This window comes from Hyaena hyaena, unplaced genomic scaffold (genome assembly GCF_003009895.1).
Source record: "Hyaena hyaena isolate Hyena2069 unplaced genomic scaffold, ASM300989v1 scaffold_387, whole genome shotgun sequence".
Taxonomy (NCBI): Eukaryota; Metazoa; Chordata; class Mammalia; order Carnivora; family Hyaenidae; genus Hyaena; species Hyaena hyaena.
This window is the reverse complement of record NW_024081019.1, coordinates 1,403,294-1,430,847: the sequence shown is the minus strand read 5'-3', so window position 1 is coordinate 1,430,847 and position 27,554 is coordinate 1,403,294. Positions and strand designations below refer to the sequence as shown.

The 27,554-nt window shown below is 39.3% G+C and overlaps 1 protein-coding gene across 2 annotated transcripts in view; it reads right to left on the bottom strand.

The window, feature by feature from the left end:
* The window catches only part of PDE1C (phosphodiesterase 1C), a 519,825-nt gene that overhangs the window by 101,400 nt on the left and 390,871 nt on the right, over positions 1-27,554 (bottom strand). For both annotated transcript variants that reach the window (XM_039251155.1, XM_039251156.1), the window contains 3 exons: positions 9,427-9,540; positions 4,723-4,905; positions 3,720-3,786 (listed from right to left, as the gene is read on the bottom strand). In XM_039251155.1, the coding sequence (XP_039107086.1) occupies positions 3,720-3,786; positions 4,723-4,905; positions 9,427-9,540 (364 nt within the window). The remainder of the gene's footprint in view (positions 1-3,719; positions 3,787-4,722; positions 4,906-9,426; positions 9,541-27,554) is intronic.

The following is a 27,554-nucleotide window of genomic DNA, read 5'->3' as shown; positions in this document are numbered from 1 at the left end:
CTTTCTCTCTATCCCAAAAATAAATAAAGGTAAAAAAAAAAAAAAAGAGTTTAACTTTCAGTAAAGACATTGTCCTGCCATAAGCATGACGATAAGGACCCATGTGAGACCGTGTTGAGTCAAGGTAAAGTGACAGATGGTTCCCTGGAGGAGACTCAGGCTGTCTGGAACTGTTCACCTGAGTGGCTCTCGCCTCAGCCCTCAGTGCATTCCAACATCATCCATCTGTCCCAATCTTGTCCAATCTCAAGCATCCCAACCACCAAATATCATCCAAAGGCCATTAGAGTCTCTCTCTTGGATGCCAGAGTGCAGGAGAGCTGAACTGTATGTAGGGAAAACCAAACTCTTTCAAAAGGGTTTCAGTGGATTGCTTCAACTGACCTCTAAGGTGGTAACCCCACCTCAGCCTTCTATAATTTCTCCTCCATTATAACAGCTAAATAAATAGCTCCAAGTATTGAGCATATTTTCTGTGCCAGGCACAGTGAGAGAAGTGTTAATGTACACTGCTAGCCCTCACAACTCTGGAAACAGGTGTTACTTCTCTCACTTTTATAGATGGCAACCTCAGAAAGATGAGATGAAGTGTCTAATGCCATTTGGTAGCAGAGCCAGGTAATAATCCCACTGATGTCACTGCCAACAGAAGACATTGTAAACTCAATGCATATATGCTGTGACAGAGGCCTCATGCCCTAAATCCCCAATAGGGCCTAGGCCGTAGACAGTGGGACCATTTAAGATAACCCAAGACCTAAAGCTTCACCTTAACTACTATAATTGCCATTGTCATGACATCCGTTGTCTGACCATTCATTAGTTCTCAGGAAAAGTCCACGGAAAACTCAGTAGGTGGGAGAACATTCCGTGATGTCTGCAATTTTTAATTCTATTCTCCCAAATGAATAGAAAAGAGAGAGGCAATCACTGAAAATGGAGAGATCGTCACAGTAAGAAGCCATTACTTATTCTGAATATCAGAATTTAGGAAACAAGAGGAAGAGCAGGAATAGTGAGATGGATGCTCTTTCCTGCCACTCAATTTTTAAAGAGCCTTAGTTGTGATTCTCAGATTTTAAAGTTCTTCATAACCACCCAAGGTGCTCAGGAAAAAAATGCTGATTCTGGGGTGAGGGACTTGCAGAATCCTGCCACACGACATGGAATCTCCATTTTTAACAAGCACCTAGTTTAACCGTCTTAAGCCCTTCTTCCTGTCTTACCAAACTTGGCCCAAAGCCCATTCCCGAGGAAAAAATTCATGAACTTCCTCATTTCCTTCCACTTTAAACCTGGAATCTTCCCAGGGTGTCTCTCTCTAAACAACAACAACAACTGCCTTTTAAACAACAACACATTTCTATAATCTCAATAACCCCACCTCAAAAGATTAGAGATAAAACTTCCCCAAACAGAAGCTAACATATATTGGACGGAAAAAATTTAAAAGAACAAAAATGCAACATATTTCAAATTTAGAGATTGGTGGTGGTTAATTCTCTTATTTAAATGTAGTTTTATGCCATGTTCTTGATCACAAAGGTTAACAAGACAGTAGCATGATGGTTATTATACTGAGTTGTATTTTCTAAGTCTTTTGGGAAATTTTCTATAATAGAAGGAAACAATAGTGGTTCCCTATAAACTGCTGGCAATGAAGTAGATATAACGTTTTCTAACAGGCACCACCTATAAAAGGGGGAGGGGTGGCGCAGGGAGAATATCTGTGTGATCTTGCCAACTCACCTTCAATCTACTGCAGGTTAAACCAAAGTCTAGGGAGGGGGGAAATATTACATCGTAAAAAGATCTTGAACTTCCCTCGTAAACAGCTAACAGGATCAAGAGAAAGGGAAGCTTTAGCCTTATGCACATTATCAGCAATACTTGTGTAGAAGGGTAGCAATTTGGAAAGTTAGTACTTATTCTTGGTCTGAATCATCTAGGTTCCTTTCCCCTCAGAAAGACAACATGTGCACACTGAGAATTACTTTTCCCTAAGCAAAAGATAACAATTCATGGATGTCCCAGGTTGTTCCAAATTTTCTTCAGTTATTTTGCATAGAAAAAGTGCTCTAATTTAGAAGAAATATTTTCATAAATTGCTTAGCATGGGTATAATCACCTGTATTGATGTTCACAATAAGAAGAAATTAACAGATAAAGGATTCTTTTAATGTCCCTAAGTTTTCACTGAATGTTTAAGGTTCAGTTAAAAAAAATCAACGCAATTTCTTAATGGGTGTTATGAAACATCAGATCTCGTGAGGTGATTTCACTGATTAAATATGAAATGTGGCTATAAATTTCACTGATGTATTGGGCACTGGTGGGGGGGATTGAAGAGGAGTGATAGGAAACATGTGTCTTCTTGTTGCAACCTTCTTGAATATCTTTCCTGTTCTTAGGAAGTTAAGAGACAGAAAATGGAGAACTGAGAATCCGAATGTAGGGTCTCACAAACTCAACTAGTGAAAGCCTTTGCAGCGAGAGAAAGAGACTACAAAATATATAATCAAAATGGCCCTAAAGGCTCTTTCTTGACATTGAATTAAGCACCCACATCCCTGATTCCATGAATAGGTAATTTAAGTTATCTTCCAAAAATATCATCAGGTAATACATGCTTCAGGTTTCAGAGAAAGACAACAATATATTTTATAATAGTTATCATGCTAAAATGTCCCTGAGCAAATGGATGATTTCATGTACAGACATCATGCAATGACAACCAGCCAGGTGATGCTGGCCCTTAGCACAGCCCCACCCTCAAATCCAGAAGCCAGATCAGCTTTGGTACGGCCAGGATAAACTCAAACCAGTGGACCTGAATTGACACATATCTAGAGGAATATATCCACTTTGAGGCTTCTAGGGATTTTCTATACAATTCCAAGAGCGTGCCTTAGGAGTTATTCTGCGGGATTTAGCACCCTTAAACTCAAATGTCTATGTAACTTCTTATGAAACTTTTGGGCTCAGTGAGAGTCTTGGGTAAACAGTAGGATATATGGGTTCTGGGGACACACATTCATGCAGTAAAATGTTACGGAGAGCTTACAATGTGATTGAAACTCTGGTACCAAACTTTAGTTCTGGCTCTAATTCACCACATCTTTTTAAAAATCTCATTAAGTCTCAGTTTCTTCACCTCCAAATTGGGCTTAGAGTAGATAATCAGATAATGATACCATTATGATCATCAAAGATCCTTCTGATGGCGATGTAGAAAGAAATGAAACCCACATAGTGTGATTTAAAAACTTATCCAGGTGCCTGGGTTGGTTAAGTATCAGTTGGTTAAGTATCTGACTCTTGATTTTGGCTCAGGTCATGATTTCATGGTCATGATCTCACTGTGTGAGATCAAGCCCCACATTGGGCTCTTGGTGAGCATGGAGCCTTCTTGGGATTCTCTCTCTCTGGCCCTTTCCTATTCACTCTCTCTCTCTGTCTGTCTCTCTCAAAATAAATAAGCACTTATAAATAAATAAATAAAAAGGAAGGAAGGAAGGAAAATAAAAATAAAAAATTAGCAAGACAAAGGCAAAAAAACTGTGATACCCTAAGAACAGATATATAAAAAATAATAAAAGAAGAAAGTCAAGAATGATTGGGAAACTTGTAAATGAAAGCCTCTCATTTTTTAACAACAAATGTAACTACATTTTTTATAGGATACCATGTACACTGTAAGAACTTTTCATTGGTATTACCTTTAATGCTTCAATAACAGCCGGTGGGTAGCTCAGTCCAACCATGTTTGATGTCCGTCTATACATTCTGGCAAAGTCAGAGGGGAAAAATGCAATATTATTTCTTGCAAAGAGGAATTAGCAGGCCACACACTTATACTAAGTACTGACAAATAATAAGAAGTCATGTTGTTGGGAAAACCAAGAAATGTAATGATGTTTTACAACCTTTTTAATAGTCATTCAGGTCACCTAAGAAAGAGTTAAATTCAAGAGAAATTAAGGCAATCCCAAATACATGAACCGTTGGAAAGAAACAAAAAAAATTAGTCTATGTGTCCCAAATTGGAAATTCAATTATTAAAATGGGTCACTTCAGCCAGAAGTGACAGTATGCAAAATAGTGCTTTAACATGAATGAGAAACTCCTATGGGCAACCCATTTGGAAGAGCTTGTTCTTTAGAACTGTCAAAAACAAGAAGAAAAATGTCGCAGGTGAACTTTGAACTGAATGTGGCATTTCTAAAACCTATAACTGTGCAATGAGGGTTATAGGAAGAATAAATTGATTTGTTCAATAAGGATTGTAGGAAGAATAAATCAATTTCTGGAACCTATTTCTGGGGAAAGAGGCAATTTAACTTAAAGAGCAAAATGGCCAACAAAATTGGAAAGTGTCATGGGGAACTCAAAGCCTTTCAATGAACTGTTCTCCTGCCCTGTTCCAAATGCAGACATTATCCACATATGTCAAAGGATGATGGATTAGATGGTGTCCTTTTTTAAAACTCAAACCAGATCTTTTCTAGTTAACAGAATTCTGAGCAAAGGCAAAAGCTTGTCCTAATGATGCTACAGAGGTTAAGGAGATATGTTTTGGCAATCTCTCATTCAAGACTATCTGTTTCCACTACAATTTTCTGGTTTATAAAGATACCAAAATTAAATCAAAACAAAGCTTCCAGTTATTCAAAACTGGTGTCCCGTTTGCTGCTTTGATCATTGAATGACAGCTGTCTTTACCTCTCCACAAATATTCCAGCCTGTACTGCATGAACGATGCTCTTGAACCGCGGCTTTTCCTCGCTCCTTCTGAGCATCATCCCCATCTGCCTCGTGAAGGTGGAGGCCAGCCAGTCTCGGACCTCAGAAGGCACTGCATCTGACTGAATGTCACTAAGTTCATCCTCTGTATCCAGGAGTCGCCTGAATGCAAGAAATACAAGCAGGACACTGAGATTAAATCTGAAGTTGGAGCTCTCTGTTCAAAATAGCTGTTCCTTCTTTCCACCCCACCTGCGTACATAGGTACAACGAAACCAGATAAAAAATAGCCACAAAAAATACAGCCTGTTTTTGGTAAGGCTTGTAAAAGCTCGCCGTATATGTTTCAGGATGGTTCTCTCTGCCAGACTGGACAAAGAAACATAGAAATCGGAGGAAGTCGAATATACTCCATCTCAGGTGGTAGATCTCAGGCCCACTGCACTAAGGAGCACCCAGTGTCTTTATTTCTAGGTTTGTGGAGTTTGAGTGGAATATAAACCCTCCACTTAAAAATGCATTCACAGGGAGGTTTATTTTAGAGATGGACCATGTGGCATTATTTTGCGTTTAAAAAAAGACCATTTAAAGACTTTGCTATAGACAATAATACTGTATCACAAACTCCGAAGTTGCTTACAGAATAGATCTGAATTCTTCCCACCACAAAAAAAATAATGCTGATTATGGGACATGATAGAGGTGGTAGCTAACACTATGGTGGTAATATTATAATATATAATATATAATGAATCAACACACTGTACAACTGAAAGTTATACAATGTTATACATCAATTACAAATATATAAAATAAATTTTTAATAAAAATAAATTTAAGATAAAATAAAATAATTTTTTAAAAGAAACATTTTTTAATTTAAAAGAGAAAAAGAAATACTTGGTAAAATATTACCCAAATCACATGAACCCAGTCCTCTGAAGTAATAAACCTCTGAAATGATGTCAACTGATAGTTTTTCTAGTTTGATCGAACATTACAGAAATTTAAATTCTAAATTCAAGAAAAGTCCCAAAATAATTCAGTTCTTTATTTGAGCTCAGTTACATAAGTCAGATGTGCTTGCTTGACTTTTCGAACTTGTGCTTAGGTCAGACCACCAGAAGAGAACATAAATAGTAATGAGTTACAATCAAATTATATTTCATATTTCTATTAAGCCCTACTAAAAATAAGCAGTACAAACAGGTGTTCATAAAAATGGTTTTTTTTTTAAATTTTTTAAATGTTTATTTATTTATTTATTTATTTATTTATTTTTTTTACAAATAGTTTATTGTCAAATTAGTTTCTACATAACACTCAGTGCTCATCCCCAAAGTGCCCTCCTTCATGCCCATCCCCCCCTCCCCCCCACATCCATCAGTCCTCAGTTTTTGTCAGCATTCAAGAGTCTCTCATGGTTTGCCTCTCTCCCTTTCCCCCACCATTTCCGCCCTTCTTCTCCCGCTTGTTCCTCCGTCAAGTTCCTCCTAATCCTCCTATACGTGCAAACATATGATATTTGTCCTTCTCTGCCTGACTTATTTCGCTCAGCATAACACCCTCAAGGTCCATCCATGTGGCTACACATGGCCAGATTTCATTGTTTCTCATTGCCATGTAGTATTCCATGGTATAGATAAACCACATCTTCTTGATCCATTCATCTGTTGATGGACACTTAGGCTCTTTCCATGTTTTAGCTATTGTGGAGAGTGCTGCTATGAACATTGGGGTACATGTGCTCCTATGCCTCAGCATTTCTGTATCCCTTGGGTAAATTCCTAGCAGTGCTATTGCTGGGTCATAAGGGAGTTCTATTGTTAGTTTCCTGAGGAACCTCCACACTGTTTTCCAGAGGGGCTGTACCAGTTTACATTCCCACCAACAGTGTAGGAGGGTGCCCGTTTCTCCACATCCTCGCCAGCATCTAGAGTTCTCTGATTTGCTCATTTTAGCCACTCTGACTGGTGTGAGGTGGTATCTCAGTGTGGTTTTGATTTGTATTTCCCTGATGAGGAGGGATGCTGAGCATCGTTTCATGTGTCTGTTGGCCATCTGGATGTCCTCTTTGGAGAAGTGTCTGTTCATGTCTTCTGCCCATTTCTTCACTGGGTTGTTTGTTTTTCGGGCGTGTAGTTTGGTGAGTTCCTTATAGATTCTGGATATTAACCCTTTATCTGATATGTCATTTGCAACTATCTTTTCCCATTCCGTTGGTTGCCTATTAATTTTCTGGGTTGTTTCCTTGGCTGTGCAGAAGCTTTTAATCTTTATGAGGTCCCAACAGTTTATTTTTGCTCTTGATTCCCTTGCTTTTGGGGATGTGTCAAGTAAGAAGTTGCTGCGGTGGAGGTCAAGGAGGTTGTTTCCTGCTTTCTCCTCTAGGGTGTTGATAGTTTCCTGTCTCACGTTCAGGTCCTTTATCCATTTTGAGTTGATTTTTGTGCATGGTGTGAGAAAATGATCTAGTTTCATTCTTCTGCACGTTGCTGTCCAGTTCTCCCAACACCATCTGTTAAAAAGGCTGTCTTTTTTCCATTGAATATTCTTTCCTGCTTTGTCAAAGATCAGTTGGCTGTATATTTTTGGGTCCACTTCTGAGTTCTCAATTCTGTTCCATTGGTCTATGTGTCTGTTTTTGTGCCAATACCATACTGTCTTGAGGATGACAGCTTTGTAGTAGAGGCTGAAGTCTGGGATGGTGATCCCTCCCGTTTTGGTTTTATTTTTCAGTATTACTTTGGCTATTCGGGGTCTTTTGTGGTTCCATACAAATTTTTGGATAGTTTGTTCTAGTTTTGAGAAGTATGCTGGTGCAATTTTGATTGGAATTGCATTGAATGTGTAGAGTGCTTTAGGTAGTAATGACATCTTAACTATATTTATTCTTCCTATCCATGAGCATGGAATGTTTTTCCATTTCTTTGTGTCTTCTTCAATTTCCTTCATAAGTTTTCTATAGTTTTCATCATACAGATCTCTTGTATCCTTGGTTAGGTTTATTCCGAGGTATTTTATGGTTTTTTGTGCAATTGTGAATGGGATCAGTTTCTTGATTTCTCTTTCTGTTGCTTCATTATTGGTGTATAAAAATGCAACCGATTTCTGTACGTTGATTTTGTACCCTGCAACTTGGCTGAATTCTTGGATCAGTTCTAGTAGGCTTCTGGTGGAGTCTGTCGGGTTTTCTATGTAGAGTATCATGTCATCTGCGAAGAGTGAACGTTTGACTTCCTCTTTGCCAATTCTGATGCCTTTGATTTCCTTTTGTTGTCTGATGGCTGATGCTAGGACTTCCAGCACTATGTGAAACAACAGTGGTGAGAGTGGACATCCCTGTCGTGTTCCTGATCTCAGGGGGAAAGCTCTCAGTTTTTCCCCGTTGAGGATGATGTTAGCTGAAGGCTTCTCATAGATGGCTTTGATGATGTTTAAGTAGGTTCCTTCTATCCCAACTTTCTCGAGAGTCTTTATTAAGAAGGGATGCTGTATTTTGTCAAATGCTTTTTCTGCATCTATTGACAGGATCATATGGTTTTTATCTTTTCTTTTATTGATATGATGTATCACATTGATTGATTTGCGAATGTTGAACCAGCCCTGTAACCCAGGAATGAATCCCACTTGATCTTGGTGGATGATTCTCATAAAAATGGTTTTTAAAAAAAGGTTTTTTTCCCCCTTTAGACACATCAATTGGGGGGCAGGGGAGAAAATAAAACATTTGGAAAAAAAATGAAGATATCAAATTTCCTTAAATTAGGAACCAAGCATGTCACCAAACACAAAGCCACATACATAATTCTTAGATCACTGGGGAGTCCTTTCAGATTGGAATCCGGCACAGAAAAGTAAGACAAGCCTTTCATATTTACCATGTCAACATTTTTCAAAAGAAAAGCAGTTTTGCTATTTTCAAATGCATTTGGTGACTGGAAGTGCTTTCATACTTTTGGATAATTCAAGTGGGATGAGTCTATTAAGAAAATCAGTAACATATAAGATTGAAGGAGGAATTCTCGGTTCTCAAGAGGATAAATGCTTCACCATCACTTCAGGAGTTTCCGCTTAGAGACAGATGTGAATTAAAACATGAACATAATTTTTAGGCAGAGGCTGACAATGGGCAATAATTACAGTGGAACTCTACACTTGATAAGAAATCTTACCATATTTTAATTTTTTTAATGTTTTATTTATTTCTGAGAGAGAGAGAGACAGTATGAGCAGGAGCGGGTCAGAGAGAGAGGGAGACACAGAATCTGAAGCAGGTTCCAGGCTCTGAGCTGGCAGTCAGCACAGAGCCCCATGCAGGGCTCAAACCCACAAACTATGAGATCATCACCTGAGCCGAAGTCGGACACTCAGCTGACTGAGCCACCCAGGCGCCCCAAGAAATCTTACCATATTTTTAAAAATCATTTCTTCTCCTGCTGCATTCTCTCACTTTGTTGTCATAAAGGTCATGTGAGAGAAGTTCAATTAGCTCCTTTATTAGATGAGGAGGTACAGAGGATATGTGAAGGCCAAATCTATCTAATTCATTTGTGGAGACTAAAGTTCCATGACCAGTCATTTGACTACTACCACCAAAAAGGCCATGGGGGACATGTCAGAAAAGCCACATGACAGAAAACTTCCCATCAGTGCACTAACTTCCTGTCATTTTTAGCTTACCTGGTTTCATCAATGTACACGGATTCAAGTACTGTGGCTGCATATTCCAAATTCTTCTTAAGATCTACCACCGAAGCCTCCCCTCTCTCTAATTGTTTGACCAAAGACCGCAGCCTAGGGGGAAAACAGACATGACTAAATTAGAATATAGGAAACAAAGAACAATCTTACAATTTTAGTGACACATTTTATAGCCATTGAATATTTTTATTTATTCCAATATACCTGAAAGGAAAAACACAAATCTAGTGATAGAGCTGACCAGTATTTCTCAAAGGAGCCAGTTATAAAATAAACACATACACTTTTGCCACTGTGAAGCAAAAAAAAAATAAATAAATGCTCTCATCCACCAGACACTGACCCCCCCCCAAGACTTTCTAGCTGTCTTTTATCTTCCTAAGAGTTCCCTAAATTACCAATGATATTACTGCTTCTGTGATATCAATTTTTTTGTTCTAATCAGACGTATGAAAACGTGAGCAGCACCAATGTCACCAAATACCACTGGAGATTCTGCTGTGTTGAAGACGATGCTATGTTTGTTTAGCAGTGACTAGCCTCATGAGCCTGCATGAGGAACCTCATAGCCAATGGGTATTCCAAAACAGGTAAGGAGAGTCAGACCACCAAAATGCCCACAGAGGGCTACATAAGGAATACATGAAGAGAAACTATTTTCCTGGACAGAAGGAATTCCTCTAGGGGCAGATTAATACCCCAGCTTTAAGGGGGAGAAAAAAAGAGGCTAGATGATAAACCAAGGTACTGAAGACAAGACCTTCTTTCCCACTGCTGGTCAAGTGTTCCATACAGTGTAAGAGAAATGACAAAACATAGCCTCTTATTTATATTAATATTATCCCCACAGAGAAGGAGTTAGTATACATGAGAGCAATAAAATGACAACAGATGCTCAAAGTCCAGTAACTGAGAATACTGTAAATACCAGAGATGTGGAGGTTGAACAAACTCCTGTTTGACAGCAGGTAAAGAAAAAAAAACTTTGAGGATAGCCTTGGGTTTGAGCCCCACATCCCAGCACATTAGTTATGCCATAGTAGGTCAGTTATTTAACTTCTCTGAGTGTCAGCTAGAAAAGGGAGATTCAACCACCAAATTTTCTAAGTTGATATAAAGATGAAATCAAATTGATATTAATATGTTCACATCAATCATGTGGACTTTTTCCAGCTTTAATATAATTAGCATATCACATTGTATAAGTTTAAGGTATACAACATAGTGACTTGCTACATGTATATATTGCAAATGATTACCAGAATAGGATTAGTTAACCATTCATCATCTCAAATATTTACAATCTTTTTTTTTTTTTTTTTTTGGGGTGGCAAACACATTTAAGATTTACTCTGTTGGCAACTTTCAAGTTTGGAATACTTGAAACTAATACTTGCTAACTGTAATCACAATGCTATAATCACCAAAACACATTAGATCCCCAGAACTTATTCATCTTATAACTAAAAGTCTCCCTGTTCTTCGACCAACATCTCATTTCCTCTTTCTTTTTCTAAAGGTAATTGTTACCATTATTGTCATTGTTGTTATTCAGTGACCTTGATCATCACAGGCAACCAGATAGGAAACATTCTAGCAATATACCTAAGGGTATTATGAAGTCCCCATTTCCCAAGGCTAGTCCCACTTCCTGACTTCAAAATATCCTCAGGTTTGCCATCATAAGAGGTAACAGGTCACTTCTTGGTCAGGTGTAGGCTACTCCTCTCCAGATCTAAATGAAAATGATCACCTATAAATACTGAGGAAAAGTTCTGGATCAATCTTAAACAGTTGGGTCAGCCCCATCAAAAAGATTCCCAGGAATTTCAACGATGTAAAATACAGAAGAAATCTGATTGAGGATGGTCACTACCGGACTTGTAAATCTCCAACATGTAATGGGAAAATAGGCAAAGGAAACCAGCAGAGGCCTCTGTGGGCTTAGAGGTGAGGATCAGCCCTATGGCTCCCATTAGCAGCACTAGGAAGTGTTCTGGGTTTCAGGGGAAGCAGGACAGGGAGTTGGCATGGAAGGGCTTACTAGTCACTCACACACAGTGGACAGCCAGCCTGCCAAAGAATGGGGAGATTGTTGTAGCTGTGAGCCCTGAGAGCTATTCCAAATAAGGAATGGTAGCTCTTTAGCAGAACACATTCCTGGCTAAGTCTGCCTCTAATTTTGACTCTCACCTCCAGGGGCCCAACTACCCCCAAGATGTCTGGAATCTCAACCAGCAAAGTCAAATGAGGTAAATTTTTAAAAAAAATGCTTGTTTTTAATGTTCTCCCTTCATTTGGGGTTTAAAGATGTTCCCAGGAATTGACATGAACCTCTAATAGGGCCATGTCAATTCTCAAAACGTATAGAGGAATGGACCAAAAACACAAAAATGACTAGGCAAAATATGACTAATAGAAGTAAGAACCAGATGATTCTGTCTAGCTGCAATAGGGCTTCTATAAGAAATAAACAAACAGAAGCAGCTTTAGTCGAGTAAGTTTTCCTAGACTGAAGAAAACCTTTCATAAGCAGATGAAAAGGGATCAGATAAAACCAGGAAAAAAATAAATAAAAACATCCAACTTACGCTGTTATAATTTTTCATTTCAAAGAATAGAGAAAAGAACTTGAAAATCTTTGAGAAAATAAAATACATGATGTACAAAGTAAATAGAAACACAGCTGGCCACACAATTCTTCCATGCCAGATACCAGAAAGCAATTTAAAAGTCATACCATTTTTTGAGAATACTGTGGTGTAATTCAAGATATCTATGTCTATATCTATGTAGTAGAATTGCCAACAAACATATTCTCAGGTGTGGATAAGTTCAAAATTCCATCATTAATATGATTTTCCAAAACACGAAACAAAACCAAAAACAATAAACCTGAAGGCATACACTAGGACAGTGACTTTTCAAGGATGGGAGTACATTCATGGGTCTTCCATTAAATGGACTGTGAATTCATGACCTAGATTTAATTAAGTCAGTCTTTACAAAATAGACAAGTAGTTTCAAAAGATTTTAACAAGTGTAAGATGAACTATAATGCTAATTATAGAAGGTCAAGGAAATATAAAAATGATGAACATATCCTTTCCCAAGTTCCTGTTCCTAGTAGAGGGCTTCCTTGTAACTTCTATGAACCAAAAGGCAATTATAATCAGTCAACCCAACTGAAATTATTAAGAACATTATATGGAATATTGCTTTGAATCCACATTCTTAAAGGTTCCCACTCCCAAGAAAGCACAATATTGGGGCAATCAAGCCTGGAAGAGCTTCCTATCATCTTGCAATCTGGCGTCCAGGACCATAGGCCAGAACAGAAGCGGGACTCCCAGGGAAAGCATCACCTGGAATCCCACTCCACATTCAGATCAGAGAGCTGAAAATCATCTCCCCTGGAAAGTCCCAGGCTCAGTGCCACGGGGAGCAGAAAATCAACAGTGTGGGGCTCCATCTTGATGTAGCCACCAGTAGTGCCAGACAGACCTTGGGCACCGCCGTATTTATGTATCTGCTGTGAAGGTCTGACATGACAGAAAGTTGTAAACAGAAGCAAACCTGTAACTGAGTGGCTTCAACGAACCCAGAGAAGAAATAACACAGAATAAAGTACCATTAGGATGCATAAGAAGTACTAAAAATTCTTATCTATTCCCATTTCTCTGGCTTAGAAGATGAGCAAAAGAGTCTACCAACACCCTGGCGGACACAAAAAAAAACAACCTAGGACACACCCACTGTGTTTATGGAGAATACCCAGCTGACATTTACCTCTCTTTGTTCAAAAACAACTAAACAGAAATATATATACATATATATATATACACACATACATACATATACTTCCTACATATATATATATATAATTTATTTATCAATGAAAAGTTTCAGCATTAAAGAAAGCAGAGAATACAGCACTAACAATGAAGAAAAAGGACTCACTTTCAAAAATAAAATTCACTAATGGCAACAGAGGTAAGTTTTAGGGAACATCTACTTTGTATTCAATAAAATTCAAGAAAACATGGATCTGTGAAACAAAGGTGAGAGCGGAAATCGTAATGTAATAAAAAACAAACATATTGAGACAGGAAAAGAAATTTAAAAGAAACAAAACATGACAATATAAAGACTATATAAACTTTTTTTTTTAAAGAAGTAAATGGTGACCAACTTCTTAGATGCCCGCTCCTATTTGGACTGGCACCCATCAAATACAAACCAAAGCTGTCCCTGTCACATAGCTGTTTATGTAGCTGCCACGCAAACCTTAGAAAATTCCAAATGTCCTTATTTTCAAATATTGTTGAGCTATAAGACAACAGTCGGGTGGGTGTTTCTCCACCGGCCCCCTCTACACCCTCTCCTATCCTTCTTGGAAGATGATGCCCTGTGCTTCCCTACCTACCACCTGAAACTGTTGCTTTGTGAATGGAAGAATTTCAAATTAGCTCTTTCACCACTGCCACTAACTAGTCTCAAAAATCAAAAAATGTCCTGAAGTTTCTGGAAATAAGGAGACATTCTTCCCTATTTTCCATCACAATACAGGTTTTCCCTAGATTTGAATCCATCTTAAGAAGGGTTGTCTAAAAATAGCCAAGATCTCTCATACCCATGTTATAAAGTATTTTTGTTAACCTTGGAGAAAACTGACTAAGGCAGGAAGGCTCGGAAGCCCTCCTTTGTTTTCCTAGTGAAATTTGTCCGGATGTTTTTCCGTGTGGATTCATTTCACCTAAAAGCCAATGTCGCAAAGGACCAATCCCATGGTGAGCTTTACTCCATATAACTAGCTATTTAATATTATTCATAAGAAATTTTGGTCCAGGCACCTAAAGGAAGGGAAGGGGGGAGAAAGTTGAGGGAGGGAAAGGGAAATCTACAACAATACCAATAATGAAGTTTCTCTTCTGAGTGAATGTTCATAGTTTCCAGCACTGCATTTATTTCTGTCACCGTGGCTGCCAGATAATAGTTCCAATATAGAAGTGCAAGACCATTTTAGGACTAGCTTATGCTTTCAAACTTTGGCAACATGCCCTTCTGTTATGAAAGTGTATAATTTTTTTGTGGATGAACCATGCATCTTTACGCGAGTCCTCCATTTCTCCCCAGAAGCTGCTTTCTATAGGCTTCCCGCTACAAGGCATATGATGAAATGCTGTGTTACTTCAGCTTTCTGTGCCCTCAAGCCCAGAGCAAATCCTGGATGCTGAGTTACCTTGACACCATGCCATTATTTGAAATCCATACAAGCATCAGGAGAGAGGAACTAAGTGAGGAAAGGCCGAATGCTGTATTTTTGAATTTGAAAGGCTGTTGGAATGGAAATTTTTTTCCACAAAAATAATTTCCAGGACCAATGGGGTTGATTTTATAAGGCAACAACATTTTGACTCAACTTCATAACCCAAAAATTGCCCTACAATGGACTAGGCACTCACTATTCCCCACCCAAGTAAGGTCCTAAAAACCCTCCAATACTATGCTTTGAAAGCACCTATATTCATTGGGTTTTAGACACTAGTATAATGAAGTCACCAGAAAAGCCTACCAAGCAGAAAGAAACTGGAATAAAAAGCCAGGAAACACGTTTTCTTATTATCTGTCCTTCCTGCCCCACGTTATTCCCTTTGAGAATGGATAAGCAGCAACGAAAATGCCAGTGCGGCCAAGGATGGCTGTCATCTCCGACAGGCTTTGTTTAGTTTGAAAGAATGTAAAGGGGAACTGGATCTTTTAAAAACACTTCCCGTACAGATTCCAGTGAATTCTGAGTCCTAAAAACCCTTTTGAATAAAACACTCAGTGTTTCAGTTCATCACATCCGTGTATTTGTAAGGCAAAAACATCTCTGTGTACTTTTCACACCACCTGTTTCCTCCATGTCACTCCCATCCCAGCCACTTACCTAAATGCCATAGGAAGTAAATTAAAACAATTCCTCCAAAACAATCTTAAAATGGGGTACTCTAAGTGACCCTCAGACTTATGTTTTAATGTCATCTGCCAATGCCAGCTGAGTGTTTTTCTGGTGACTTGTTTGTTTTTATAATTAACTAGGATGATTGCACATGAAACACTCATTTAGCATTTGCTGGGTGCTTTCTGTATGCAGGCACTGTGGCAGGCTCTATCAATCCAAAGGAGAAAATGCAGCACTTTCCCTTAAGAGGGAAGATGGAGAGCTAATAGGCCCCTACCATGAAGCATGGCAAGCATGATCGCTGAGGTGACAAAGGTGCTAAGAAAGCAAAGAGGAGAGAAATGTACAAATAACGAGGCACTCACTTGAGGAGGTGACATCAGAGTCACTGGAAGCCAGAGAGGCATCATCCAGGCAAGCAAGATGGGATAAAAAAAATTGGCAAACTATAGACTAAGGGAGCAGCCAAAAGACTGTGGTCCATTCAGAGAATTCCATAGGTACCTGGAATGTAGGGGTATGTGAGGAGATAAAACTTTAGAAGGCAGAAAGAAGCCAGACCCCGGTGGGCTTATCTTGCTAAAGTTAAAGAAATGTAATTTTCTCCTGGAGATAATGTGGATTCCCCTGGAGAAATTTTAAATGGGGTAGGGGAGTGGCATGATAAGATTTGCATTAAAATTTTTTTTTAAGTTTACTTATTACTTTGAGAGAGAGAGAGAGAGAGAGAGAGAGAGAGCTCGAGCGGGGGAGGGACAGAAAGAGAGGAAGAGAGAGATCCCATGCAAGGTTCCAACTCACGAACCTGTAAGACATGACCCTAGCCTAAACCAAAAGTCAGACTGAGCCACCCAGGCATCCCAAGATTAGCATTAAAATTTTTTTTTAATGTTTATTTATTTTTGAGAGAGAGAGATAAGTGTGAGGAGGGGAGGGGCAGAGAGAGAGACACACACACAGAATCCGAAGCAGGCTCCAGGCTCCAAGCTGTCAGCACAGAGCCCGAAGTGGGGCTTGAACTCACAAGGTGTGAGATCATGACCTGAGCTGAAGTCAGACGCCAACCAACTGAGCCACCCAGGTGCCCCATAAGATTAGTATTTAAAAAAATCAATCTAGCAGCAGAGTAAAGGAGTACAGTTACTTAATAAGTAGAAATTCTACTCATTTTTGTTGTAATTAGGTTTCTTAGAGCCTGAACAGTGCAGTATGAATATAATCTCTCATGTGACAGCACAGTGATAAGGTGTTGCATGAGTTTGATGGTAGTGTGGATTGTTGCTTTTAATAATTTCTGGGAAAGAACTTGTTTGGAGCATGTGATATCCTGATTTAGTGACCTCCAAAAGCAAGAACACCAACAAAAATGATGATTGGCAAGGATAGCCTAGTTATATAATTTTTACCTTTCATTAATGCCCTAAATAAAAGAAAATTTTGTTTCTATGGTTCCCAACATGCTTAGGCAGAGGTTCAAATAGATTTAAATAGATTTTTGGGCTTTAATTACTCTTTCACTTAAGAAGAAAAAAAACCTAGGTGCCTAGATGCACATCTGTACTTTTTATATACCTCTCTATATAAGTTATTAACTAGTAAAAACAAAATGTTATAGAAGACTTTAAATAACATCATTATCAAAATTGACCTAATTGAACATGTACTGAATGAATACTTGTCAGTTGCAAAGTACAACATTCTCTTCAAATGCACATGCAACAGTTATCAAAATTGACTATGTGCCGGGTTATAGCAAAAATCTCAACAAATTTCAAATAATTGAAATCAGATAATATTCTCTAGTAACAGTGGAACTCAGATTGAAGTTGATAACAAAAAATGATTAGAAATATTCTTAATGTTTGAAAATTTAGGAATATACTTTTAAATAACCATGGGTCAACAATTAAATGAGAAAATCATTCTAAATGTTAATGAAAATATGATACATTAAAACTTGTGACTAGCAGGTAAAGCAGTGCTGAGAGGGAAATATATAGCCTTAACTAAATATATCAGAAAGGGAGAACATCTGATTATAAGTGACTTCATTATCTATCTCAAGAAATTAGAAAATGTAAGTTAATCCATCTCCAGAAAACAGAAAAAGAACAAGTTAATCCAGAAAAAGTATAGCAAAAAAATAAACACAATAAACAAAACTTAAGTAGAAAACAAACTTTTACTTAAGAAAAACAACAAAGCCAGAATAATAACAAAACATAATCACCAAAACCAACAGCTAGGTAAATCAATAAAGCTTAATAATTGAATATTCAATAATTCAAATAATTGAAAAACTTAATGAAACAGATAAGCCAAACAAGACTGATCAAGACCAAAAAAAAGGCACAAATAACCAAATATCAAGAATAAAAGAGAGGATATTACTACAGATCCCACAGACATTTAAAAACGTACTAAAAAGATAACATAAATACTTTTCTGCAGATACATATAAAAACCGAGATAAAATTTTAAAATTCATGACAACTTAATTTATCAAAACTGACACAAGAAAGAAGATAAAATATAAATACCTCTATATCCATTAAAGAAACTCAATCCATAGTTTAATATTTTACCACAAAGAACACTACAGTGCTAATTCATTTTATCAATGAATTCATCCAAAGAGGACATAACACAATCTTCCAGAGAAAAGCAAAAGAGGAAACATTTTCCAATTCCTCTTGTGAGGCCCGCATATTCTTGCTTCCAAAACCAAATGAGACAATTATAATAATAGAATCACAGACCAGTATCTCATAAACATAGATGCAAAAAATCCTAAACAGAATTTTAGCATATTAAATTAAGAGATTAATAAAATGGAAAGCAAACACCAAGCAAACTTGCAAAATGCAAGGTTGCTTTAATATTTTAAATCAATGAATAGATGTTATTCATTATTTTTACAGAAATGAAACAAAAATCATATACTCTTCATAATAGATTTAGAAAAAGCATTTGAGAAAACACCTCTTCATGCTATCTTCACAAAGGAGGAGTAAAAGTGACTTTCCTAAATCTGACACTGGGTCTTTAAAACAAAAATGCTACAGCAAACATCATCATACTTAATACTGAAACATGGTAAGTTTTACTGTTGAACTAGCTAATATGGGCACATGTATTACCACTATTTCCCTTCAAGCCTATATAGGAAGTTTTCACCAACTCAAGAAGGAAAGGAGAAGAAATAAAACGCATAAGGACTGGAAAGGAAAAATGAAACTATTACTACAGATAAAATTCTACATACACAGGATATCTAAAAGAATTTGCAAATAAAGCAACATAATTAAAAGGTGAATTTAGCAAGGTCACTGGGTAAACAGAAATAAACAATTATAAAAGCATCAAAAAGGAAAGTATCCAGAAATAAACCTTAAAGAAAAGAAGTCTATATAAAAAACTGTAAGATATTATTAAGAGAAATCTAAATGGCCTAAATAAAGAATAATCTATGTTCATAAATTTAAAACTCAGTATTTAAGAAACATGAATTCTGCCTAAATTCATCAATACACTCAATGTAATCTCAAACAAATTCTCCATAGGTCATTTGGTGGAAATCGACAGGCTGGTGCTAAAATTTATTTGGAAATGCAACCAAATATACCAAATATGGTTTCTGAATAAAAAAGAACAAAGTTGAAGAACTTACACTCCTAAATACCAAGACATTACAAAGCATTTAATTCTGGGCCTGTGTCCCTCTACCACATCGCTATTTTAGCCTTCTCCTCTCAATATCCAGCTGGTATGTTTAAGGATGTGCACCTGTACTTTTATAGTGATTTAAACACAACATAAGTAGACAAGGGAATCTGCTACAAGAATAACTAAAACAGATAAATATAAATTGCTTTGTAAAAATTTTTTAAGTTTATTTATGCGAGATAGAGATAGCATGAGTGGGGGAGGGGCAGAAAGAGATGTAGATGCAGAATCTGAAGGAGGCTCCAGGCTCTGAGCTGTCAGCACAGAGCCCGACATGGGGCTCGAATTCATGAACCATGAGATCATGACCTGAGCCAAAGTCAGATGCTGCCCAGATGCCCCAATACAAATTGCTTTTGAGTGATCCTGGTCTACATGCGATTATTCTATTCCATCAGCATGGACCCATTCTTTGGATGTCCATTTGAGGGTATCACTACATACTCTCTCGATTGCTGTGGATTCTCTGATGAATATTTGTATTCCTCTTGTTTTCATGAAGCTGCACCACGGAACATACCTGCATCTTCAGTCTTCTCCTACTTTCTGTTCTACAGAGTAAATCTCCTTTCAAGACGCATACTTGTGGGTGAGAGTGACAGAATGCGTGTGTACATGCATGTGAACTCACTATTAGCACTAGGCAGAAAGCCTTATATTTTTATGGCACTCCAGGAGGTATTATGACCCAGGGTTAAAGTATCCATTCATTTTGAGTTGAAAATATTGACTTTGTTCCTATGGAGTTCTTATGGTAATATAATGCAGTGATTTAGAAAGGGGTTTCCCTCTAGTCATTCTTGGTCTTATAGAGAAATAATTCTTTAATACTACTTTATCCCTTACTTGTTTTCACTGTCATCCAACTCACACATTCTGGAGTTTTTTTAAGTTTACTTATGTATTTTGAGAGAAAGAAGTGGGGAGGGGCAGAGAGAAAGCGAGAGAGAGAATCCCTGGACAGAGCCCGATGTGGGGCAGAGTCTCACCAACCACGAGATCATGACATGAGCTGAGATCAAGAGTCGGATGCTTAACTGACTGAGCTACCCAGGCACCCCTCACATATTCTGTTAAAAGGAGATAATGCAAAAAAAAAAAAAAGTGCAAGATGCAGAATTATGCTAGGAAAATCTTTATTCCTGAAGGAAGACATTGTCTGTAAAGTATGACTCTAGATGGGCAGAGATTATTAGAATAGAGTGAATAAACCATTAAAGAAAATAGAATAGAGTTCTAATGTAGGAACCCACTTTATTGGCCAGCTTTCTTCAGGAAAAAAGAATGAAAAAGAAAACCCAGAGCATCATTCAGAATCTACCACAGGCCATGCTGGGCACTGTGGATGGAGAAGGAGATGAAATCCTGCCAGGCTGCCAATAGGTAAGTTCCAGAAGGCATTTTTCATTTGTAGCTATTCATGTGCAAAGAATCACCATCACTTTTCTCTGCTAATAAACATGCCACTTCAAAAACATCTGTTGCGATAGACCAAAGAAATGAGAAGGACTAAAAACATCTCTGAATGGTGGTAATGAGAAAAGGAAGATGAGCAGAAATAAGAGCGAAATCTGCGGGAAGATGTAGGCAGGTTGAAACCACACATAGACACATTTCTCTACATCTTAAGAGGCAGCCCAGCCCCATGGCTCCCTCACTTTCTGTCCTTGAATTCAGTTCCTTATTCACTCTCAATTGCACTGTGTTGGTATGATTATCCAAAGAAGCTAAAGTAAAGCTCACTGACGAAGCAAAATCACACAAATTCTACCATACTAGAAACATAGTATATTTTAATAAGATAAATCCAAGATTACCTTTTTTCCCCACTTTTGGGTTTTTTTCTTTTATGACAGATATAAATAAAATTAATTCGTGGATAAAAACTTGCAAAGAACGGCTAACAAAATGCTGAATTAGCACAGCTCCCTTCCTTAAGATTAATTCCAGAAGAATTGTAGAAATAAAAAAATAATGAAACTCAAAGGAAACTGTGAGAGACTCCCAAGGTGACTCAAGGGTGCTTTCTATGTGTAAGGACAGTGCAGTGCGTGTCCTTGGGCCAGGACAGGAGGCACCCTCTGCCCCCCGCCTCCCTAGGTCCTGGGAGGAAATGGTAGGAAAGGAAATGTTACAGTCTGTAACTGTTCCCTCCCTTCTTCCACTGTCTCCAAATCCACAGTGGCCGCCCCCACACCTCTGGTGACTCAGAACTCTAAAGGTCAAGAGATTTGGAAAAGTTCAATCAGGGTTGTTTGTGTCACCTTGTGGCTCCACTAAGTTCAACACAGGTTCTAAGACAGCCACAGAAGGGAAGACAACGTGGAACGACACACATGGAAGGGTTTTATGAACCAGGCTGCTATTGGAACTCATCACCTCTGGTCACTTACCATTGGTCAGAACCCAGTTCATGGCCCCACCTTCCCAAGAGGGAAGCTGGAGGAGGTAGTCTGACCGAAAGCCCTGGAGAACAGGGAGCTGGTTTGCTGGAGAGCCAGCCATTCTCCACCACAGCTGGGAAACAGAATCCTGTCATCTATACTTGTTTTTCCTTTTAACCCTTTTGTTTCTACCCTGTTGAGAAGATCAGATGGGACACTAACTGTATATTAAGGGGGCTTGTTAACTTCATAATCCTTTTAAACTGAGAATCATAATCATGCTGATTATGGGATAACTTCCTAAACCTTCTGACAAAGATGACATCGTTCTCGAGATCATCCTGAGTGAAAAAAGGCAATCCCAAAGGTTACATATTATAGGATTCCATTTATATCACATTCTTGAAATGACAGGATTTGTGTGACACAAAGGACAGATATTTGGCTGCCAGGAGAGGGAGGGGGAGGAGAGTGTGACAAAGATAGCATAAAAAGGAGCCTGGGATGACAGTACTATCCTGGGTCCTGACCGTGGTAACGATGCACAAACCAACATGTGTAATAAAGTTGCACAGGACTAAACATATGCGCACACACATGCACACATGAGTACAACAAAATTGGGGGAATCTGCAAAAGCTAAGTGGATTGCGCTCATGTCACTATCCCAGTTGTACTATAGTTTTACAAGATGCTTCCATTGTGGGAACTGGGTAAAGAGCACGTGGGATTCTCCCCATATTACCTCTACCAATAATCTGAATCTATCTCAAAAGAAAAAGTTTAATTTAGAAAAAAGGACACAGCCCTCCAGCTCAATGGAATATTCATGATAATACGTTGGACTTAAGTTGCCCTTACCCTGACTGTTTTTACAGGGGCCTCTCTGATCATGTGGCCTCTTTACTATTTACTTCCCAGATCCTTCTGCTTGGTTTCAGCCGGGGAAGGGAGAAATGTTCACGGGTGAGCTGTTAACTGCATGATGGCCTTGGAGAGGATCCAACAAGGGCTTACAATCAGCGATGTTTGGAGCATGGTAAGAACCAAAGACTCAAGGCTGGTACGTGCTGGAGGTTCTCAGGATCAGCTGAAGAAACTGAGATGCTAGCAAATGGTTGCAATATTAACAAGACAAGGCAGAAGAACCCCAGGGAGTTTCCTAAGGGGCCCCTGATTCCACCTTTCCTAGCCACGACACCTGCGGAGCCCGAAGGTATGAGGTACCTTCCCTCCTTGCATTTGTGCTCTCCCTTTCCAGTTCATCCTCAGAAGTCTGTTTCATTTCACGGGTAATTGCCCTATGGCAGGCTGGCCCGAAGGGTCTGTGAAGGAGGAAATCCAGAGCTAGGCATGAGGCTGATGGAGTGAGGACAGGGAGGCAAGGGGCGTGAAAGAACGTGTCATGGTGACTGTGTTGTATTGTACAGTCCTTTCCAATAAAACAGCAAACCAATTTGCATATTATTAACATTTGAAGTTTGTTTTCAACATAATTACCTTTCAATTTCCTGCCAATTGTAAATCATTCTGTAATAGCTTTGGGAGTGGGGGGGGCAGGTAGAGATCTGGACCCGTCGTGTATTATCATTCACTGTCTGTCTGCTCTAGCACATTCTAATAGCTCAATGTGTCAAAAGCCAAAAGAGCCTCCATTCTTTTGCAACATATTAATAGAAAGAAAGAGTCAAGAAGACTTTTTGTTTAGGCGTTAAAATCTCACTCACCTGCATTACCTCCTTCTCTTTGTACTTGACGGCTGGGATGTGTTCCACTTTCACTTCTATTAAAATAGTGCTCTACCCTCTCTATGGTTAGAAACACAAGCTTGCCATAGCTCAGGTCACTAAACAAGGCAAATAGTAATACAGGACCCAACTCTCATAACTAGTTAGGAACACAACCCATCTCTTATTAGCTATCTTCTATCAGAATTTATAAGGAGAGCTGATTTACAAAGGAATTAGCAGTAATCATACAAAAATCATAGCAAATACTGATGAATCAATATGGATAAAGCCCTCTGCTTATGCCAAGTAAATTATTCCTCAGTGTTCATGATGGTGATTTTCATGATTTAAAAATACTGTCCAGTGCTTTGGAGTTCTCCCCTCACGAGCAGTGTGAACCTCCATGGCACCAGGACTTTCTCATTTAGCATTTTGAAAACCTCCTACAACTCAGCACTCAATCTGTAAGATCTTTTTTAATGGCATTTGAACCTCTGTGGTGTTGTAATACATTCTATTATTGAATGCGAAATGAAGAATTTTTTTTTTCAGAAGAGCCTTGTTGAGCTTCAGACTGTGGCTCAGGACTAGAAAGAGGAGGGAACAGTTCCATTCAATGATTCTCTGTCAAAGAAAAAAAGAGACACCAGGGGAATCACAAAACATCCAACACTTGGATACTGACTTTGGAAGAATACATGAGATCTGTCCAATCTTGAGGAAATGGTGGTGCCCTCACACCTATGCTATTGACGGTTGCTGGAGAGTTTTCCTTTCTCCCTGAGGGACTGCAAACCGGCACAACTGGGGATCAGTGATTGATGCCATTACCTGCTTGAGCAGGAGAGGGGACCCCTGTTCTGTCCACCGGACCAAAGGCCTGATTACAGGTCTCCCTGCAGAACCTGAGAAGTGGCTGAGCTCCATCCAGTGCTGGCATGAACTAAGAACATGAACATCTCTACTAGAGTTGGGGAGCTACTGGTCTTTAAAACTAATCACACATCTGGCTCAGTGCACAACCACCTCTGCGTGTGCTTTGACTCTGGGCTATTTACTATCCCTTGCTGAGGACCAGGTGTGGATTCCTGCTTCCCTTTTTCTCACAACCCTTGTGTGCTCACATCTGTCTTCACAAAGATGCCATCAAATCAGAAGTGAAAAGCTAAAACCTGTGGCCCAAGTGACCTACTGCTTTAGACTTCTCTCACCTAAAACCTTATTTCATCCTCATGTAGGGAATTCCACCACCTAAATTGCTGGTATGGAACAAAAAAGACTGTTGTGCTTTCATCTCCCCCGACCCAGAACTCCACTGTTGCCAACAGCCATTCCAACCATGACAAATCCCCAGGAAATGGAAGAAAGAAGAGTCTAGGACGTGGGTAGTGTCTTAGTCCAAAGTCCTGAGGTGGGAGGTTGTTGACTAGGTCAGGAGAAAACTGAGAGCTGAGTAACTGAGCCTTTTGTGGACTCCCAGGCCACTCTCACACCAACCCAGCAAGTGACATCACAGTACAAGCAGCTACTGTATGACAGACAGAGGGAGGCCACAGTTCCCATCACTCAAGTATCCCTTGGCGCCCTGCAGAAGGACATGGGACAGCTGACAGAGCTGACTGGCGGGACTGCCATGACTGAGGGCCACAGGGATGTATTCCCAAGCCAGGAGCCGAGTGGGACTTACAGCCAGGCCTCAATGGGATGACAGTGCCACAAGAGCTGAGCAGGGCCAAGACGGTGGGGAGACATACAGACCTTAAATAAAGATGTCACTAAGACCTTCAGTGACCAAGTGGACAAGAGAGATAAGAGGTGTCAGAGAACAATAAGAACACAAGGCCCTGTGATGTCTTGGAGAGCAACAGGGAGAGAATACAGAAATCTGAAAGTCTACTTACTTAAATATTTTTATTTATTTATTTATTTATTTATTTATTTATTTATTTATTTATTTTATTTTTAACTTATTTATTCACTTTGAGGAAGAGAGACAGCACAGGTGGGGGAGGAACAGAGAGAGAGACAGAGAGAGAGAGAATCCCAAGCAGGTTCTGCAATGTCAGCACTCCAATTCACAAACTGAGATCATGACCTGAGCCGAAATCAAGAGTTGGATGCTTAACTGAATGAGCAACCGGGGCACCCCACTTAAATATATTTAAACATAAATTACCTACAAAGACCATTTAAATTATCAGATTGGGTGGGGGCGTCTGGGTGGCTCATTCAGCTGAGTATCTGACTTCGGCCCAGGTAATGGATTCACAATTTGTGGGTTCAAGTCCATGTCAGCCTTTGCACTGACAGTGTGGAACCTGCTTTGGATTCTCCATCTCCCTCTCTCTCTGCGCCTCCTCCACTAGTGCACACTCTCACTCTCTTTCTCTCTCAAAAGGAAATAAATACTATAAAACAGAAATATTTAAATTATTAGATTGAGTGGAGTTTCATAAATTGGATTATAATTAGTTTCCCTCTTTCCACTTTCACCAATCTCTCTCTCTCTCTCCCACACACACACACACAGACACACACACACACAACACCCCACTACAGACACAGACCCAGCAGAGTAGGGCTTATGAAGATCAGATCATGCATAGGAAGTAAAGAAGTCACAGTTTCTTTTCACATCTTCCATATGCTGTGGATAAATGGCTGCCCTTCTACATTCACAGCATTGAGCAACTCCTCAGAGCAGGCAGCATACATGAGAAATAGATGGATTTGGTGCCACGCCTGTTCCCATGGCACTCATACCTGGCATAGGAGGTAAATATCTTCTACGGGAAATCCTGTGACAGAACTATAACCAAATATTGTTCGAGCACACAAAAGAGGGAAATTACTCCTGATAGAGGTAGGACAAGGCTCCACAGGTGTAGCTTTGCAAGTGAGATTCAACAGTTCCATTTAACAAACATTTTACGCGTCCTTATAATATGCCTGCTACTGTGCTGGGCCCATGCATCTTGAGGGAACAGTCTGTCTGGGGAGGCAGGCACAAAGAGATAAAATTCTATAAAAGACATTAAGTCTTAAAATAGGCTGCCTTGGGCATTATGGAAAAAGTGTAAAGTTTGAACTTGCAGACTTCAATTTCCAAAGAACACCAAGAAACCCAAAGTTGAAAGCAATCAGTGGCAAAGTTCACTGGACCCTCTATCTCCTGCTCAGGGTAAAATACTTTAAAATAGATATTGGGGTGCCTGGGTGGCTCACTCAGTTGAGTGTTCAACCCTTGATATCTGCACAGGTCATGATCCAAGGGTCGTGGAATACAGCCCCACATTGGGCTCCATGCTTTGCATGGAATCTACTTGGGACTCTCTCTCTCTCTCTCTCTCTCTCTCCTTCTGTCTCTCTCTGTGGCTTGCTTGTGTTCTCTCTCTCTAAAAATATAAAATAATAAAATAAAATAAAATAAATAAAATAAGGTATTATGAGAAGAGTTTGGGGGAGACATATGAGATGATTTCCAAGTCCTTCCTTGAATTTCCTCCCATCAGATTTGGGAATGTAATACCTTTGGTACCACTTGAAAAGGCAGGAACTATGAGTTCAGGATACTGCTTATGTCTCCCAGGGCATAAACTGCATTTGCCAGCAGCAGCCCGTTCCCCTTCCAGAGAAGTCTGAAGAACAATACACATAGACTGAGAGGAAGGGAGGAGGCCACCAAAGAGAGTACTGTCCACTTAGGATGACGTCCTATGCTCAGCAACGGACACCGTCTCAAACAGATAAATACACAGAGGAGAGAAGAAAAAGTTAGGAGGTTTTTTTTTTTAAGTTTCTTCTCCAAAATATGGTCTGTAAGAGGGGAAGGAATTCCAAAGAACACAAGTAAATACGCCAGCTCTTGTGATTTTCCTTTTTCTGTTCTATCTGAATCTCAAGAGTAGAGGCAGATGTGGGACAGAAGGACTGTCTTTACTTTGGAGAGTGACTCTCTGTTGGTCATTTCAAACAGGTCACGAACCTACGTATCCCTGGGGCAAAGCTCTGGGGGCATTTCACAGGGATGAGTGCAAAGGCAAAAGATGTTAAATATCTCTTAGGGATTCCTTCCAAAGGGCTGCTTGGGTGCCCAAGACCAGCTGGGATGTCTAGAGGCTAGATGAACAGATGTCTGGGCATCACTGCTGAACTGAGGTCTCTGCAGAGAGGCGGGAGATGTCTGCTCCTGGGCCACAGGAAGGGCGGTGGGTGGGGAGCAAGCAGGACCTGCGCAGAGCTGAAAAGGGACAAAAGTGGGGAAGGCAGAAGATGGATCGCCCAGCTACTTGATGTGATTACCAGAAAGCTTCCTTACTC